This window comes from Lissotriton helveticus, chromosome 10, assembly GCF_964261635.1.
Source record: "Lissotriton helveticus chromosome 10, aLisHel1.1, whole genome shotgun sequence".
Lineage (NCBI taxonomy): Eukaryota > Metazoa > Chordata > Amphibia > Caudata > Salamandridae > Lissotriton > Lissotriton helveticus.
In genome coordinates, this window is record NC_136071.1 from 659,906,911 (window position 1) to 659,920,670 (window position 13,760).

The following is a 13,760-nucleotide window of genomic DNA, read 5'->3' on the forward strand; positions in this document are numbered from 1 at the left end:
CAGGCCTATAAGGAATTGGGCTAGGTAACAGTCGATGACTAAGAGAGGTTGATTGCATATACTCTGTAAAACCTTGGGAAACAGCTGAAGGTTGAATTAAACTCTTGAAAATTACTGCCAGAAGTATCTGAAGTGGCCAAATAGCCCTGTTTACAGGCAGAAGGAGGGAAGTTAGAGTTGAGAAGCTGTATATGCTAGCCTGTATTTATGAAGGAGCCAAATCTAGAAAATATTCCTTTAAAAGTATAAAACACTTCACAGAAGTCAAGTCTAACAAATTTTGGAGTCTAATGTAATGTGCTGTTGGTGCTGATTAATGATTTAAGTTAGGAACTTTAAAAGTATTATTATTTCCATGTCAAACTGTAATGTACTAAGCTGTGATTTCTAAAGACAAGAGAGCAAAGATTATTTTTATAAACAAGCTCATATTTTTCCAAACATTGGTGTAGCGTCCTTTTTCAGTGAAATTGCGTTGATTTACTGCTGGGTGGTTTGCAACCTTTACACATGTGCCTCTAAGTGATAGTGTCTTACCCTAGGCCAGGCTACCCTAGGTGACCTGACATATTTAGGTTCCAACACCTTTCCAAGGGATGACCGTTCCTAGAGCCAGTTCCTCAGATAATCTTGACTGCGGAAGCATCGCTCTCCGGCTGGGGAGCCCACCTACTGCAACACACCATGCAAGGCAGGTGGACACCGCAACAAAAGTTACTCCACGTCATCTGGAGTTACTAGCAATATTCCTAGCACTAAAAGCTTTCCAAAAGCAAGTATCAAACAAAGCTGTGTTAGTCCGCACAGACAACATGACGGCCATGTATTACATACAGAAGCAGGGAGGCACACACTCCCTGCAGCTCTCTCAACTAGCACAGGACATATGGTGGTGGGCTATATCTCAAAACATATTCCTTCTAACCCAGCATGTTCCAGGAGTACAAAATACCATAGCGGATCTGTTGAGTCGTCAAACTCAACAGACCCACAAGTGGGAACTTCATATGCAAGTTCTTCAGCCATTCTTTCAGATGTGGGGACAACCTCAGATAGACCTATTTGCCACCCATGAAAACGCCAAATGCCCAAGCTTCGCCGCCAGATATCCACACCCACTGTCCAAAGGCAATACGATATGGATGAACTGGTCAAACAGATTTGCGTACGCTTTTCCACCTCTACCACTCATGTCACTAGTAGTACACAAACTACAGCAGCATTCTCTGACCTTCATCCTAGTTGCTCCAACGTGGGACAGACAGCCGTGGTACACCACACTGCTACAACTGTCTGTAGTACCGCACCAAAATTGCATCTCTCTCCACACCTCTTAACACAGAACCGTGAAGAGATCAGACACCCGGACCCAGCTCAGCTCAACCTTGCGTTCTGGCTCCTGAAATCCTAGAATTTGGATATCTGAACCTTCCTCCAGACTCTATGAATGTCATAAAAGAAGCTAGACTTCCTACCACTAGGGCATGTTATGCAGCCAAGTGGAAACGATGTGTAATATATTGTCAAAACAGCCATATTAATCCTCTAGATGTGCCTATTCAACACATCATAAGATACTTACTGCATCTCCAAAGATGTAACTTAGCCTATACGTCTATTAGACTACATCTTGCTGCAATAGCAGCATATCTTCAAAACAGACAACCTTTATCTCTATTCAGAGTGCCTGCAATTAATGCCTTTATGGAAGGCCTTAAAAGAATAATTCCTCCCAGAGTACCACCTTCACCAGTGTGGAATTTAAACGTTGTTCTAAAACGGTTAATGGGACCTCCCTTCGAACCCTTACACAAATGTGAACTACAATTTTTACCGTGGAAGGTTGCGTTCCTAGTAGCTATTACTTCTCTACGTAGAGTTAGTGAACTACAAGCACTAACCGTTCAAGAACCCTTCTTGCAAATGCATCACAATAAGGTAGTTCTGCGTACTAATCCAAAATTCTTACCCAAAGTCATTTCTCCCTTTCATCTCCATCAATCTGTGGAACTGCCCGTTTTCTTCTTGCAACCACAGACATTACCAGAAAGAGCTCTTCACACATTAGATGTCAAAAGAGCATTGCTATACTACATAGAGAGGACACAACCCTTTCGTAAGACAAAACAACTTTTTGTGTCTTTCTCACCACCACACAAAGGTAATCCCATTTCAAAATCTGGGATAGCTAGATGGATTGTCAAATGCATACAGATTTGGTACCACAAAGCTAAACGTACCTTATCTGTTCCTCCTAAAGCCCACTCGTTTTTAGGGAACATTCCCCTAGATGACATCTGCAGAGCAGCTACATGGTCTACACCGCACACATTCACAAAACACTATTGTGTAGATGTGCAAACCAAGCAACAAGCTAATGTGGGCCAGGCTGTTCTCAAAACATTATTCCGAACTACTGCAACAGATGGGGGTGGTCGCCGCTAAGAGTGGGTACTGCTATAGAATCTACGCACAGTGTGCAATCTGCAGCCCATATGCCTTGAACGGAAAATGCTACTTACCAGTATGCATCTGTTCTTGGCATGTAGAGCTGCAGAGTTGCACTCGCCTCCCCGGCTACCCTTGTCTGTTCCAGTATTATCTTAATTAGATACAAATTACATGGGCATCCTTCCTTTTCTTGCAAAGCTCCATCATTTCCCTAATGGCGAAAAACAACCTGGGGATGGAGCCCATGCACAGTGTGGTCCAAAGGAGGAGTCCCCTATCTCGTGACTTCCAAAGAACTTTTCAGGACAACAACAAACTGCAAACATCCGGGCCCAACACTAGGTGGCGATCTATGCACAGTGTGCAACTTTGCAGCTCTACATGCCAAGAACAGATGCATACTGGTAAGTAGCATTTTCCTTTTATGCAAAAACAATTGGTCTGAAGTTCAGTCTTTAAGTGTGTGAATTCATTTGCTGACTGTGTGTACAACAAATGCTTAAGTGTCCTCTGATACTGCTTTACTGCTACCACACCGCCACAAATAGAGAGTAAGGTTCTATCTAACTTTACCCCTGCATACCTTTGGGGTTCCACTGGACTCTGTGCAAACTATACCTCATTTTGGTATAGTGTATACAGAGCCAGCTTCCTACAGGGGTAGTGTGATTTCTTGGGGTTGTGACCCACTAGGGGTCAAAAGTGTCTACAGAATGTCACCAAATGTATATATTTGTAAATGTGTGCATAGTATTGAGTTGGGTGTATCATAAATGTACTTTTCCATTTTCAAAGGAAAAGCACAGACTTGGTAATCATTTATTGAGTGTTATTACGTGCCAGCTAATGGTGATTAATAGCTGTAGGGAACTGGCTCTTTGTTGTAGTAGTCTTCCAACTTTTGTCAAGGTATATGATGCAACTTTGACTGGAGTGCACTGGGTTACTGCTGACAAGTTTCCACAGCAAGTGTTATGTTATGTTATGTTATACTTTTATTTGTATAGCGCACAGCTACTCAGAAAGAGTGTCCCGGCGCTTTATACAGGCAGCTCAGCGTTAACAAACATAACAGCATAAAACAGAGACAGAAGAAACAAAAAAAAGAAGAAACAACCTAAAGGTTAAAAAGCCAGGTCTTAAGGCTCTTCCTGAACAGGAACAAGTTGGGCGTACTACGTAAAGCCAAAGGTAGAGAATTCCACAGCTGGGGGGCCCTGAGACTAAAGGAACGACCCCCGGTGCGAGCCTTCCTCACTCGAGGGACCACGGCCGTGAACAGAGATTCCGACCGAAGTGAGCGAGCCGGGCGGTAAAAGGCAAGCCTGCGCTGCAGATACCTTGCTCCCGAGCCAAAGAGTGCTTTATGCACCAAAGTCAAAGTTTTAAACATAATCCGCTTCCGGATGGGCAGCCAGTGAAGCGACTGTAGCAACCCGGATGCTCTCGCTCGCCTATGAAGGCCAAAAATGGCGCGAGCCGCGGAGTTCTGCACAACCTGCAGCCGCTGAACCAAATAATCCGGAAGCCTTAAATAAAGGGCATTGGCATAGTCCAATCTAGAGCCTATTAAGGCTTGAACAGTGATCTTCCTATGCTCTTCTGTGAGCAGTGGTAAAAACTTACGGAGCATCTTCAAGATACCAAAACAGGTGCCCGTCAGACCAAGAATGTGAGATCTTAACGTAAGATTGTTATCCACCTTGACTCCCAAGTTTTTAGCCACCTGAGATGACTGGACAGGGGGACTCATGTCCGTTGGCCACCACTTCCGCCATTCAGGGCCTGCGGCACAGCCAAAGAACAAAACCTCCGATTTACTTGAGTTGGCCTTAAGGCTGTTCCGCTGAAACCAATCAAAGACCATCCCCAGACACCCCTGAATGCTCTCTCCATCGAATGCCCGATCTTTCCTGCACGTAAAGAGCAGTTGCGTGTCATCCGCGTAGGACACGATCTGGGAACCAAAAGCCTCCACTAGTGCCGCCAGAGGGGTCATAAAGATATTAAAAAGAGTCGGGCTCAACACAGAACCCTGTGGAACTCCGACTCCCAGAGGCGGCATCTCAGCGGAGCTCGGGGAGGCCCAGACCGTTTGTCGGCGGCCCTCAAGAAAAGATGTAAACCATTTGAGCACCGTCCCCCTTAGACCGATGTCATAAAGTCTGGCGAGGAGCGCCTCATGGGGGACGGTGTCAAAGGCCGCCGACAAATCTAGCATGACAAGCATGACCTTGCCTCCTGCGTCCAGTGTCTCCCGAATAACCTCTGACACCTCAAGGAGTGCCGTCTCCGTACTTAAATTAGGCCGGAATCCGGATTGTGAGGGGTGCAGTAGGTCATTAGATTCTAGAAAGCCAGAAAGAACGCCATGCACATGCCTCTCCGTGATCTTGGCCAGAGCCGGGAGGAGGGAAATAGGCCTGTAATTGGCCAGAACCTCGGCATCTAATCCAGGCTTCTTGAGGAGGGGGATCACCATAGCCCTTTTACAGGAGCGCGGGACCCTTCCCTCCCTCAAAGACTCGTTCAAGAGAGGATTGATCAATGGGTTCACCACCGGCGCCATCCTGGCCAGTAATTTGGCCGGACAAGGGTCTAATGGCGAACCTGATTTAAGGCTGGCCAAAAGCGCCAAGGAGGTATCGCTGGAAACAGCGGGGAACTCCGCCAGAACAACGTCTGGCGTGGACGATGGCGCAAGTCCCGCCCCAATGCTAAGAAACCCTTCATCGGACCTCTCTGAAAAGGAGGCCTGGATCGCTTTGATCTTAACCGTAAAAAACCTGGCCAGATCACAGACCCACGACTCAGATGACACTATTTGAGGCAAATTGGATCTAGGGGCCGTAAACTCCCTCACAACAGTGAAGATCTCCTTGCAAGAGTTGGAGGCCGCCTCTATCCTTCTGGCCAGATATTCCTTTTTAGCACAGAGAATATTGCGATGGTAGGCTTTAACTTCCAACCTATAGGCAAGTCTGGCCTCCCCATCATACTGAAGGCGCCATGCCCTCTCAGGCACCTTACACTGGCTGCGAGCAATGCGCAACGCCTCCGTAAACCACGGCGCAGACGATCGTTTGGCCATAGGGCGAGGGACCAGTATAGGGGCTAAATCATTCAGCCTCTCTGCCAGCCAGACCTGCATGGCCTCAGTGTCCAATTCCAAGTCACCCGAGAGGGGGCACGGATGGTCAGCAAACGCCTGCTCTAGCAGCTCAGGCGTCACTCTGTGTAGTGCCCTCGAGGTTGATCTGGGCTGTGTGGGAGCGCCGCTGGGTAGTTGCACACTCCCCCGTATGGAGAACCTGACCAGCCTATGATCGGACCATAGTACCGGGAGAATTTCAATATCGGCTAAAGGGGTCGACGAAAACACTTGATCCAGGGTATGACCCTTCTCATGTGTGGGACCCGTCACAAAAGGAGCAAGGCCCAACGGGGCAGTAATGTCAAGCAATTTGTTTGAATCCGAGTCTTCAACTACATCCAGATGAAAATTAAAATCACCAGCCAGCAAACAATGCTGCGCAGACAAAGCCAATCCGGAGATGGCCGCCTGAAGGTCCACAAAAAAAGAGCCCACAGGTCCTGGAGGCCTGTAAACCAGCAGCCCTTTCACAGCTTGCTGCGAGGTCAGTCTAATCGTAAAGGCAAGGGACTCAGAACCTGCGATGGTGTCCAAAGGAAGAATAGAGCATGAAACACTCTTCTTCACAACCACCGCCACCCCACCTCCCCTACCCTTGGCTCTGTCCTGACGGAAGATGTTGTAATCCGATGGAATAGCCGCAAAGATGTCCGGATTTGACATCTCCCCCAACCAGGTTTCGGTCAACAAAAGGCATAAAGGTTTTTCCCTAACAAGAAGATCGAAAATGTCAAGGGCATGCCTGCCTACTGATCTCGTGTTAAGCAGTAGGCATAGATGTTTCACACAAACCTTGTCTAACTGAAAAGTGGCGGGGGGGGCATGAACAGGCGACCAGCCACACCCAGGGCAGAGCAGTTTTCCCCTAAAACGACCCGGAAAGACGGAACGACAAGTGCAGGAAGAGGTATGCAGAGCCCGAAGAGTCGCTGAAGAGTAACAAATCATCCTCCCAACGTCCGAAAGGAGCCTTGTCAGGCCGGAGTCCTCCGCCGCCTCCGGGACGCTGACGGGCGCAGACGGGCAGGACTCTGGCAGGACTCTGGCACGACTCTGGCACGACTCCGGCACAGCGAGGCACGCCCGCTGCGCAGGTCCGCTGCGCGGAGAAGCGAGCTTTAAGTAGCAGTCCCTCTGGACATCCAGAGCGCTAGACCGCTCAGTGTAGATGTTCCTCGAGCTGACCCCACTCCAAGATGGCTGACGTTCTCACCCCACCACCCAGAACCGGGACCCGGATCCGCAAAATGCGGTGAAAACCGATTATAGTGCAGGTATGAGGGCCCTAGATACTGCCAGCTAAAAGCAGGGGATTAAACAAGTGTTTGTACCCCCTGCCCCCCCCCCCCCCCCCCCCCCAAGACAAGACAACTGGTCACTTAATCCCCAAGTGACCAGACCTTCAGCGCCTCTGTTAGGCCTTAGTAAGTGGTACCTAGGGCAGAGGAACCAAAGAGGGTCCCTAAGAGCTGCAGCATATCTTGTGCCACTCTAAGGGGCCCGACACCACACTAATACAGACTTTCACTACAGGCTGCGTAACAAGTTGCTCCAAAAAGTGAAAACGCATCATGGTTCACACTTGTGTGCTATATCCTTTAACACTGCATGTAATATTTATAACTCACCCTTACAGCCCTAAGGGTGTACTATACTACATGTGTGGACATATCTGCATGAGCAGATATGCCCCTGTGCTGGCCAGTCCAGTTACTGCCAGTACAAGTGACCATGGAAGGCATTTTAAATGCATGTGCTAGACACTGGTGTAAAATGAGTTTCCCAGATAAATGATGAGGTCACTGAAACCAAAGATGTTTGGTATCAAGCATCTTGTATTACTAAGCTCACGCTGATTCTAGTGATGAATGTATTAATACCTGCACCGAGATTTCACCTTAGAGGTGCCCCCTGAACACCTACAGACTACTAGTTTACTGCATGTTTCTGGCCAGCCTGCCACCACAGATTAGTTTCTGACCCCCAAGGGTGAGGGCCCACACTCGCAGAGGCGTGTTCACCTTCAGGCTAGTTCCACTCTTAAGTTGGGCTACCTGAAGTGAACACAAAAGTTCATGGCATGCAATCTTTGTGAGGACAGAGTGAGGAACTCTGGGACCGGGTTTGGCCCACTTCCCACAGGAAGTGGTCATATACGGCGCCCAGGTGTAAGTAGCTCACTAGCTGCTACTGTACTCTCCTTACGCCCCCTAAATTTACTATATAGGAGAGCTCCTAGCACCAGAAAATCAGATCCTGCTGACTTCAAAGAAGACTAATGATGGGGAGTCAGAAAAGTAAGAACAGAAGATCAGCAATGGACTTGGCGCCAACCTTGCTGGCCGGTCTAGTCCTCGACAGTTGGGCCAAAGACGACTCGTCCTGCAGCTCCTTATGCCTCCAAAAGCCTGTGAGGACTTCCAGCCTTTGCCCAAGACCCAGGAACTCCCGTAGAGTAGCGGAGTCGCTTCCCTGCATCCTGCATGCACCCCAAGAGACCTGTGAGGACTGTGGACTGCTGCAAACCTTACACCAGAGAGCACCACTGCACCTGTGCCTCCTAGTTTGAGCTGAAGTGGGCCAATGGTGCCAGCGTGGTCTTCAGACCCTCCAGAGAAGAAGCTTATCTTGGTTTACCGACAGTGGACTCATTAACGCCACCTGCAGCCTCTGCGCCCAGGCCCCCTCTAGAGCAAGTGCTTGCGGTGACAAAAACCCGATGCAGCAGAACGACTCTGCGCCCGGACCGAGGATATGAGGACCAAAGGTGTCCCCCGAGCATCGTGAGACCCAAGCCCCCTTATTGGTTCAGCCTGACTGGTCCCCCAGTCCAGTCTCTTTTCGACGGGACTCATCCCAATTGACTAACTCAGGGCATCCAATGCTGTATAGGACCAAAGGTGTCCCGAGCATCGAGAGACCTGAGCCCCCCTGTTGGTTCAGCCTGACTGGTCCCCCAGTCCCAGCATAGTCTCTTTCCGACAGGTCCGATCCCAATTGACTAACACGGGGCATCTGATGCTGTATAGCACCTCTGCACCCAGCCGCTCCAGTAGTGCTCAAGGTGACCTGTTTGTGCTGACTTGGACCCTGCCCCATATTCACCTTAACAGCAGATGATTGGTCTCATAAGTCGCTGTGAAGTACCTGCGTTCAGGATTTGTTTTTTCTCTGTAGGATAAAATTGCTGCTTCTGAAAATTGAAGTGTCGACAATTCTATTTTGAAACGTATTTACCTGAATATGATCTTTTTGCCAAAACTTATATAAAGATACGTTATTTTTATAAATTGATTTGGATCCCCTTATTTAGTCTGGTGAATAATTTGACTGCGTGCAAGTAGCAGATGAGCACTTTGGGATTGCTAGGGCATGCCCCTGCCCACTTATAAGGGATACCTGGACTCTGCACGGTATAACTCTTTTAGGTATACTCTATAAAGAGCCAGCTTCTTACAGTGACACATTAACTTTTTGTTGCAGTAGTGTCTAAATAAAAGTGCCAAACCTGTTGTTACACATTAAGAATGCCTTAACCAAACATAAAACTGTAGTGTTGCCTACTGCTGGACATGAGGCTTCAGAGGGGGCAGAGTGGACTACATCTGGTACCAAAGTGTGTGTTTCGGACAGGTTGCCACTGGTCAGGGTGTTAGCTGAAAAAGTAAAAAAAACAAATGTCTGTATGCTCATCTGCAATGACCTGCATTTCATCATGCTTATAACTGCAAAAATGCCTATATACGTCTTTATTTTTTTATACAGAAGTAAAATTATTCTCAGAAGAAAAGCCCATCTCTGCAGCTACAGAAAGGGGTGGTGATCTGATGCAATCCAATCAAAGACTGAATGATAGCTCTATATGTGGGTTCTTAGAAGCACAGGAGCATTGCAAGGAAGCAACCGAAAGCCCTGCTAGAAAAGGACGGAACAAAGTGAAATTGGCAGCAAAATTTTCTTTTGCACCTGTAACCAAACTGTAATCTTCCTTTGCAGCACAGTTGAGTTGGAATTATTGCTGGCATTGAAATGAAATGAAAAGTTAATGCAATCACTTTTATTGGAAAGAGGTCTCCAAACCATTTTATTTTCCAAAGTCGCACATATGGTCGGATATTTAATTGTTTATTGGAACTGATCACCCTGATGTTTCCCTTTGATGCTTCTTAAACTAAAAGAATTAGCAGTTTGTTTTCCAACTACACGGAAATGTATTTTCACTGTGCTTATGAGAAAACAAGTAGATGTCTTCAGCATGATGTTTTTCAACTGAGACTGCAAAGGATGAAGAGCATCAAAGGATGGTTAATTGTGATGGAAGTACCCCAACAAATCATTGCAGACCTTTTAAGTGGAATCTATGTAGAGCCTTTGACAGTGGGGAAAGCATTAGGCTTTTATTTTGAAATCCTTTAGTCATTGAATGACATGATCAATGAAAATGTTTTACTATTTGTTCATTCACAAATGTAATGAGGTTATAAAAGAATGAATTGGATTTTATTTTCCACGTGAACTTCTTCAGCAGTGTAGCCCTGCGTGGAACATAATGTTTCCTGATAACTTTGGCCAATTAGTATTGCTTTGGACATTATCGAAAAATGTATTACTTGTCTGTCTTAAACCGGTCTAGTAGTTTTTAAATGTTCCTTCACAGGATCAAAAATCATTTTGTGCCATTTTTGGGCCGTACAAGTTATGGCACTGTAGCTGTTTTCAGGTGTCTTGCAACTGCACAACGTCTAGTTTATGGATGACTTAAGAAGATTGTGCAAATTGAATAACTAATTTATTTTAATTGTTTGCTGTAACTTTGAGCTACAGCGAGGAGGCATATGTGATTCTCCATTTGGTAAATTCTTCTTGGAAAAGGGCTGGAGTAATGGCAATAGATCGTTTTGGTGGAGTGAGTTTAAAGCAATGTATGTTCTGGCACACATTTTAGTGTGTGTCTATGGAACTGGAGATCAGAATTTCAAAGTAGAAAGATTCAGAGTTTATACGGTATGCATTTAATGCATAATTCATGGATGTTGCCCATGAAGAAACAATCATTCTGATTCAGTAGATATTGTGATGCCGTTTCCACTGGAATTGGAGGTGGTCTTTGGAAATGCCAAGGTTGTTCTGCTTAACCTTGTTTTTTGAAGTTTTAAGCATGTTTAGTAAATGGGAAGCTTATTTTTGGCATGATTGCATATTGTCTTTTAAATGTGTTTTTATTCCAGTTTGGTTACTACTTGCGTTGGGATTTGGAACCTTTGTCCATTAGAGCAATTTCTTATTGGCCTTTAAAAAAGGTCAACATTGGAAATAATGCTGAAACAGTGGAATAACTTTATTGATGGTGGACCTATCCAGCAACTGAAGGCACCTACCCCTTTTGGGTAAACCTGGCCTTTACAATGGATTGTATTTGCTAGGGGGAGTGGCAATTGCTGGTACATTTGAAAGCCTGCTATTAGGTTTTTTCCACTGATTGCATATTTCTATTGATGGATTATATACATATTTTTTTAGTTGCTCACAGAAGACGATGGGCTCAGATTCCATGTCCACCAGTGGAAACATGCCACAGCATAATGGCTAAAAAGAAGGCCTTTTACTACTTTGGTTTTGCACAGAGACATTTTAAAATTTGACTAGGTTGTGATCTTTAAAGAATTTCTAGCAATGAATGTAGAAAGACATTGGAGCGTTTTTTCTGGATATTAAAGCACAGCAATGGAGTCTGAACCAAAAGCATTTCCTCTACAGACGTGACATAGAATGTGAAACAATGGCGTGTATTTGTTTTAGAGTGCTTTTAAAGATTTAATGTAGGTTTGATTAAGGAAAAATCTCTTTGTGACCTCATGTTAGATTTGTCAGGGTGATAGCTACTGAAACAATGATCTGTATGCGATATGTGCAACACAGTTGAACTCAAATATCCTGCTTTGCAGTGTCAAGCCACCTGAAATACATTATTGAAAGATTTTGTCTTGCAACATAAATTTTGCACTGGTAATGTGATTGTGGAAGTTTCATCCTTTTGTAGAAGTCCGCGCAGATTCTGAATTCTTCTGTACAAGTTAAATGTGATAAGTTTTGAAAAGGAATTCTTCAGAAATATACATCTGCAAAAAGTTCCCATTTTGTTGTAGCATTTTGTAACCTCAGTCTCGTTAAGCAAGTGTGATGTGGATTTACAAACTGCAGAAAGTATCAAGTTTAAGTAACAGCTTAAAAGAGCCATTCATTCATCTCAGTTGTTTTTTATTGGGAGGAGGCTATGGAAATGATTGGAGCATCAAAATTATGCACTGTATTTTTTTTTCTTGTTAAAACGTTTTTGAAACGGTCTTCCTTTGTTTGAACACTTCTTTTGTCTCAATTGATGTTTTAGGTGTTGGGACCAAATAAGTTGTCATTAAAATTCACAAGCAAGCATATGGTTGTTTGTCGTTTCTTTGAAAACTGTTTATGATGCAACAGAGCTAGCATAGTTGCCGAATTTAGGAAAGTGCTCCTTTGACACGGTCAATCCTCCACCTTTTTACCTGGTATTTCATGAAATTTTGAGTGCACTGGGTTCCTGATGTCCAGGCCCCCAGTGCAAGATCCCGTTCCCTAAAACTGTACAGTTGTTCCCCCAGCTAGCAATACATTTAGCACCCCTCTGTAAGTCCCTAGTAAATGGTACCGAGGTCAAGGAGGCTAAAGAGGGTTCCTGAGGCCTGCCGCTTGTGTTGTGCCACCCTCAGGGAACCCTTAGCACACTCATGCACACTGCCATTGCAGGCTGATCGATTTGGTGCAGAGAAAAGTAAAGACCCAATGTGGCACACCATTTGCATGCCATGCCTGCGGACACTGCATGCAGTATAGGTAATTCACCCATACAGCCGGCCTTACAGACCTAAGGGGTTTACTATACCACAAGTGTGGACACATCTGCAAGAGGAGATATGCCCCTTTGATGTCCAAGTCTATTCTTAGATATTACAAGTGAGTAGGGAAGCCATTTCTAAGTACATGTGCTGGACACTGGTAATTACAAGTTTCCCAACTCCATGGCGGCTTCACTGAAACTAGAGGCGTTTGGTAGCAAACATCTTGTATGTATAAACTCACATTGATTCCTGCAATGGATTTATTAATACATTCCTGTTGTTTCCAGGACCCTTTTGTCTCGAGCTCTCCCAGGGAGCGCCTAGACTTGTCCCTAAGTCCACCTCTGCAGCTGGCTTCTAGGTGCCCCACCCCACGCATCTTTCCACCAGCGTAGCGTGCAAAGCTACCAACCTGACCAGCACCTCTGCACCTGGATGCCCCAGGGCAGGTAACCGGTTACTGCTAGTGGTTCTTTGGTCCTTGGCTCCCTACGATATAAAGTCCTGAAGGAGACTTTCAGAAACCGACCGTAAATAGCTGTATGCAACCAATGCCTATTCTCCCATGGGGAAGCATTGCTACGTAAAGATGCATTTAAGTGAAAAATGTACCTACCTGTGAAAATCAATATTTTTGTAAAAAGTACTTTATAGCGAACTTCTTGGTATCAAAATTGATATAAAAACAAGTTATTTTTCCCAATTGGTTGCTGGTTTATTCTTGTGTCTCATTTATTGCCTCTGTGAATACACAAATGCTTAGCACTACCCTCTGGCTCGCCCACACTACCAGAAGAGAGCATTTAGTGTTAGCATTTTTTGCCTCTGTAAATCAGTAAGGGTTGCCTCAGCTCTTTACACAGTGTACCTCGTTTTGGTCCAGTATATAAAGAGCCAGCATCCTACACCGAACACCGCCAGACACACACACAAAGCAACAAGAATGGTGACCTATTTTTGAAGGAGTAGTGCGTAGCAATATTAACTACTAGAAATGCACAGTAACCAACCAGCATTTTGTAGAGGGAAGGGCGCAGAAGAAACAGCTAAAGAAAGTTTACATTATCCACGAGAATGTAATAATAAATAAATAAAAGTAGGAAAGAGGTAAAAGTGCACAAAACCCAGCCAGTGACGCTGTGCCTTTCATACTGTCCTAGGAGAACCAGTAACGTCTTTGGAACACAACTTCGTAAAACCCATCAGCGACCTAGCACCCAGGCCAAGAGTAATGACAATTACACCTCAAAAAGTCTATTCACCAAGTTACAAGCAGCATC

General features: G+C 45.4%; 1 protein-coding gene across 3 annotated transcripts in view; it reads left to right on the top strand.

The window, feature by feature from the left end:
- MARF1 (meiosis regulator and mRNA stability factor 1) overlaps nt 1–12,037 on the top strand; it is a 745,071-nt gene extending 733,034 nt beyond the window's left edge. For all 3 annotated transcript variants that reach the window (XM_078663193.1, XM_078663194.1, XM_078663192.1), the window contains one exon: nt 9,371–12,037. In XM_078663193.1, coding sequence (XP_078519319.1) covers nt 9,371–9,588 — 218 coding nt within the window. In that variant the 3' untranslated portion in view covers nt 9,589–12,037. The remainder of the gene's footprint in view (nt 1–9,370) is intronic.
- Nucleotides 12,038–13,760: the final 1,723 nt, after the last annotated feature.